The following is a 6005-nucleotide window of genomic DNA, read 5'->3' on the forward strand; positions in this document are numbered from 1 at the left end:
CTACTGGCCTGGGTTATTTTGGGAGATGAATCAAAGATGAGAAAAAAAAAAAAAAAGACTGTATGCTACATTATCCCAGTTCCTTTCATCTCTCTTGCATAATTTTTCTTATGAAATATTCCAAAACCATGCTATTTTTACTCTAATAAATTCATGTCTTAGCATGCAACAAAGCGTTCCAGAAGGAGCAATGGGAGGAAATGGTAGATGTTATGCAGCAGCCTAATTCTATCAGGGTCAGTGTTTCTAGGGCTATGAGAACACAAAAAGGTCTATTTAATTTAACAGAGTTTGTTTGCTTAAGGGCTTGGAGTAGTGTCCCAGACCTCTCGGGGTCTCAAGGAGCACCGAGTTTCTTTTGGCAACAGTTAACTTGCTTTACCTAATGCACAGATAAAATAAGCTCATTTCATGTCTCCATTTTACTCATAGCATAACTTTACTAGCTGTATGACAAATGTTGGCCTAGATAAAAGGGCACTGTGGTGCAATATCAGGTGCTAACCCAGCGGTGGCTGGGCCCTGGAGAAGTTTTATCACATCAGGAAACAGCACAATGATTTGGAAAGGAAAATTTAGGCTGACTAACAAGGACACCTAATGTTGAGGACTAATTAGCTTATCAGGGAACACTATGAAAGTCTTATCCTTTTGTTAATTAAAGCTAACCTATCCAAGGAACTCGAAATATCCTGTAAAGATGTAGAGAACAGGGTTTCTTATAAGATTAACTGTACTTCCTGATTGGCAACCAAACTGCAGGGAAAAAAAGGAAAAAAAAACAAACCCCAAAAACAAAGCATAAATTCTGTCTTTCTTCTGGGCTTTCGTTTCCAATCCCAGCTGGAATCAGGAAGTGCGGATTGGAAATAAACAAGTCAAAGCTCTTGGAGGCCTCTTTGAACCCTGAGTTCAGGTTATATGTGAAGCTTTATTTCCATTCTTTTTTTATCCAAGCAAATTCAATTCTCCTATTGCCCTCGTCCGGAAATTCAGCCCCTCTGGGGAAAGGATATTATATCAAGCTTTCTCAGCAATGGGCAAGGGGAATCATTCTTTGGGAAATGCGTTCCCTGTTATGTATGAACCACCCAAGAACACCCGCTTATTGTTCACCGTGCACCCTTGTGTTAGTACCCAAGTCCCTTTGTTTGGTGACACGAGCCCCGAAGAGCTCGTTACAAAGCATGACGTTAGCATGAGTCAGTGCATTTCTGCCTCTCAACTTTTCTCTCTCTTTATCCTACTATGTACTCCCTCAGTGCACTGAGGAATAAAAGATTTATGCAAGCAGATCACAGCCTCGGGAGGACCAAAAGCAGAAAGTAGCCTGGAAAATCAGCTATGCGCTGATTCAGAGCATTGCACAAGGGTGAGGAAGTTGAAGTCTAACAGAGCCTCCCACATTGGGAGTCATAGGAGCCCAGGTGCTTCAGCAGCTCAGGACAAAGATGTGCAAAGATGCTGTTCCAATTAAATAATGAGTTGGCACCACCACTTTCCTTTCTGACCTGGGCAGCTGCTATACCACCACCTTTGGTTCACGAGGCCTTTTTCTCTTTCAGCTTGAAGAGTCCTAGAGAGGGGAAGGCTTTCCGGATTTTTGCTGTTAAGCAGTAAATTCCCGAGGACGTTGCCAAGTACCTTTCCAAGAGTGATCCACTGATCTCAACACACAGGAGCGCTCAGCTGATGGCATCTGCTCTGGCATGTATACCCTCCCGGTCAACCTCTTTCAGGGAAGAAAAGAACAAGTCGCCAAGAAGTTCCGACTCAACTGTCTGCATCTCAATGGCATCAGTTCAGTGTTGTTGTTTTTTTTTAATTATTATTATTATTATTTTGTTTTGTTGGTTTTTTTTTTAATCCTGGGGCATTCAGCAATGACAGACTGGTGTATCTTTCCATTTGAAAAGAGGCGTGATGAACACAGCAAGCATGGGTTAACTTTCAATCAGCATAGAAGTCTTCTATGGGCCCCCATCTAGACTTCAGCTTTCGAAGTTCATGCTCATATGGCAGTGACGGCACATCTCGGCGAGCAGAATCAAAAGTGAAATCTTGTACAAGGGGTGGGCCCTTTGAAATACATTCTTTTAAAGTCACGGTTCTTTCAGAGGTGGGGAGCATGGTTTCTTTGGAAGCATGTTTAGTTCATTTGATTTAAAAATTTTTTTTTTTTTTTAAGAACAACCCATTTTTGTCTTCCTAGTCAGGTAACATGTGCACAAGAAATGTTGAGGTAGATTGGTGATGTGTTGCATTAGGTCAAGTAAATGATGATGTCACATGCGGTAGGACATCCGGAGAGGGCTGAAAGATTCCTGGAGTTGAAATTCCTTGGAAAATGGTATGAAAGCATGTAAAGGGGGCAAAGATCCCCCTGCCCAGAAAGTGAGGACCCCAGAAAAACCAAACTGTGGGTTTGGTGTTTGCTGGTCAAACATTTGCAAGTGCTTAGCGCATTGGGTGACCCATAACGAGTTGAGGAATTAGTGCTCCTGTCCTGGCACATCTCCAAGTTATACTGCGCACCATTTTTTATTTACAGTTAAATGCAATTTATTGTTCTATACAGCAGTGCTGGTTTTATATGTAGTAATTTAGCAAGGATGAAATGTTAATCTTATTTTTGTTAGACATGGGTGCATCCATGTAAAGCGTCTTCACTTTAACCCTAATGGAGATATTTTGTACAGTTCTGAGGCTTTAAATATATGGAATGTAAGGGGGCTGGATCATGACCTTGCATACAGTTGGTATGATTTCCAACATGATGATTATATCTGTGAGCATTCAAGGTGTTGGTTGTTTTGGCTTTTTTTAAAGTTTTTAATTTAATTACTTTGTGATTTCAGATTTTGCTCCCAATAGGCGTGTCCTGAAAAGCGTACATGTGTGGTTTGCAGTGCCACAAACTCTTTTGAGTACAGTGCATGTGAGCCCATTTGCCACTCGTTCGAGTGCATGTGAGCCCATTTGCCATGTTACTAATTAGCAGCATGGAATTTTTTTTTGACACTGGAAGATCCTAGTGTCAAAAAACCCCCCTGCTACTAAAAAAAGCAGCATGGTGCGTGCAGCAGCAGCATACATCGCCAGAAACGGAGCCTGGCTCCCAGGATCCTAGGTAAGGCTGCCAGGACCAGCACAGGTGCTGGCCCCAATCAGCCCTACCCCACCCAGGTCAATTTGCTGCATGCCAGAGCACATGTGCAGGGCGTGACCAGGGACAAATAGCATCAGCACAAATATGTGCCGCTGCTATTCGTCCCATAGGAAATGCGCGCCCCTGCATGTGCGTGCTCGTCTGGATGTGCCCAACAGATGTTTAAATATTTTGCATAGAAAATAAGCCCCCAAAGTAGCCCATTATAATATGCTCTTTAAGATCAAATAGAAATAATTGATTTATAGCTTAAACTAATTGCTCCCACACTCTCAGACCAGTAGCATTGATCTAAGCACAAATCTATTCTTCCCTTGAAGAAATCCTGTGAAATATGAACTTTCCTTTCTACCCAGGAGAACTTTTCCGATCTTTCCTCCAATGCCTGATGAAGGGTGTTTGTGCCCAAAAGCTTGCAACTAAAGACTTTTTTTTTTTTGCAAAAATCTTTTGGTCTAATAAAAGATATCACCTCTACTACGAGTCCTGATTTGCCTTTTCCTCTAGACCAATCTGGCTACAACCTGGATACCTTTTTCCCTCGATACACATACCCACATTAACAGGAAGAAAGTTGCAGAACCTTTAGCTCTTTGGTTGATATGAACCCATAATCCCCTTTGCTCAGTTACTCATTTGTAGTATGAAGCATATGGGAAATATTTCACTCGACCTATTCTAATTCCATTATAGCCTGAACACTCATTTAATGTTTAAACCTCACAAATGCAGTGAGAAAAATTAAGTTCATCAAGCTGTTTGCCTCATAATCGAGGTTGCCTTTCACTGCAAAATTTGAATTTAGAAAAAGTCCTTCTGTCACATTTGAAACCTGTCATCTCTAGCAGTTACACATGGTGAGCCTGCCTTTTGGGATGGCCACGGAGAATTAATTTAATATGTTTTCTTTATTTATTTAATGTGGTCTTCTAAGGTGTGCAGTATTTGCTTCAGATAGTAAGGAGAACCAATTAATTTGTCTGTGTGAGCTGATGTTAAAAACAGCTGTAAAGCATCTGAGAAAAGTGCTTAGTTGGACATGTTTGACATCATGGCAGGGAGAGAAGTCGGGCTTCCTTGTTTCTGTCCACTATAAATAATATGGCTACAGGCTTTCTAGTTCAAGCCCACGAAATACCGTAGCATGACACTTTGGCCCCCACAGGTCAAAGGGGAATAACAATTTCTGTTACTGAGGGCAGAACTGGAAAGCAGAATAGGTTCAATTAAATGCCCGTTGGGAGGTTTTGTGTTGACTTGATGATTATTGGATTGCATCATATTCGGCAAAGTGGTACATCACAATGGATGTGGAGTGTCGGCACTTCGTAGTCCTGTCCACGGTAATCACATACTTTATAAAATGATGGAATGAAATCTGAGACGGGGAGGGAAAGAGAATTGAAGAATTGCTAGGAAGCACTTGTGAAAATCGAAATAACTTGGAATATAGCTTTCTTTCAGAGCAAAGGGGGGGAAAGCCTAACACTTTATATTCTAAATGCTTTTTATACATGCAGTAAATGATATTCCTATTCTTGAATTATCTTCAGCCAACTGGTTTGGATTCTCAGAAACTGGTATTAATTTAAATCCGTGCGTCTTTAATTGTATATGTTGTTGTACAGCAGATAAATTGTGGTTTTTGATACATAATCATTCTTTGACATCCTGGGTGCTACTAATTTAAATAACGCCTCTACAGTACGTAGGAGAGGTCACTTCCTGTAGGGCGCAAATGGCATAACTTCTCTTAAAGATTCAACTATATATGCCAGATTACCCATGTTTTGGTGGGATACGCCTTATTTTTAACCAAATATTTACTGATTTTCTTTTACCTCTGTCTGACCAAAGCATTTCTTAGCCGAATACACTTCAACGCAGCTTAAAGGTCCAGTGTGTCTTTTTTTGTCACCAAATATGTCCTGTTTAAATCCAGTTCAACATAGTAGTAAAGCAAGTGCCTAGCTTTAAGCACATGGGTAATCCCATGGAAATCAAACAGGGTGCCCACGAGGTTAAACACCTTGCCAAATCAATGCCTCAAAAGCCTTTTCAAGTCTGGCTAACCAGTGCCAGGTTAACGCAGGTGATGGTAACAAGGGGCATCAGGTCACACAACTGTCAGTAAAAAGGCATCCGTTAGGCATGCTGCTTTTCCAGAGAACTGAAACCACTTCTCTGAGCAGAGGCCGTTTTTATTTCAGTGTCTCTCCACCAGCAGGTGTGTGGTATGATGCCTCTTCACTGGTGTCCATTGAGGGAGTCTGTAGTGCTTCAGCCGACACCTGAGTGAAAGTCTCCAGTGCTTTAGGTTTGTTTGGTTGTGCATTCTACATATTTAGGGCCAGTTTATATATTTGCTTTTTTCTATGAAAAACGATGTATTTTACTACTTCTTTTGTGCAAAAGTTTATTGTACTTTTGGGGGTTTTTTTGCATGAGCTTTAAAAGGGCCATGTTTTTTGTTTGTAAAACTCTTCATTTTTCTAAATGCAGAACTGTAAAATAGCTTTTTGGTTGTTTCTGAATTACTTGTGAAATAAAACTTTTAAGGAATAAAAAGTCATGGTTATAACATTTAATCCTTTTCTGGGGGTTTTATTGAGAAGGATGATCCTGGACTCCTATTTGGGTTAAGCTAGCACTAAAGATCCCAACTGAGTTTAGGTCACACCGAGTGCCTTGCAAATGGGATGGTTGCTCACCGTGAACTGAAACAGGGATATCCAGAACTAAAAGCTTGATTCTCTTCAGCTTGAGCTAAGCTAGAAGACTATGTAGCTGGAAGTAGGGCTGTGCGAAGCTTTGGTAGCTGATTTGCTGTGGAGGA

The 6005-nt window shown here is 41.0% G+C and overlaps 1 protein-coding gene across 1 annotated transcript in view; it reads left to right on the forward strand.

Moving 5' to 3' along the window:
- CRISPLD2 (cysteine rich secretory protein LCCL domain containing 2) overlaps nt 1-5757 on the forward strand; it is a 37625-nt gene extending 31868 nt beyond the window's left edge. The window contains exon 15 of the mRNA XM_006263385.4: nt 1566-5757. Within this exon, the coding sequence (XP_006263447.2) occupies nt 1566-1620 (55 nt within the window). The 3' untranslated portion in view covers nt 1621-5757. The remainder of the gene's footprint in view (nt 1-1565) is intronic.
- Nucleotides 5758-6005: the final 248 nt, after the last annotated feature.

Source organism: Alligator mississippiensis, chromosome 10 (genome assembly GCF_030867095.1).
Source record: "Alligator mississippiensis isolate rAllMis1 chromosome 10, rAllMis1, whole genome shotgun sequence".
In the NCBI taxonomy this organism is placed as follows: Eukaryota; Metazoa; Chordata; order Crocodylia; family Alligatoridae; genus Alligator; species Alligator mississippiensis.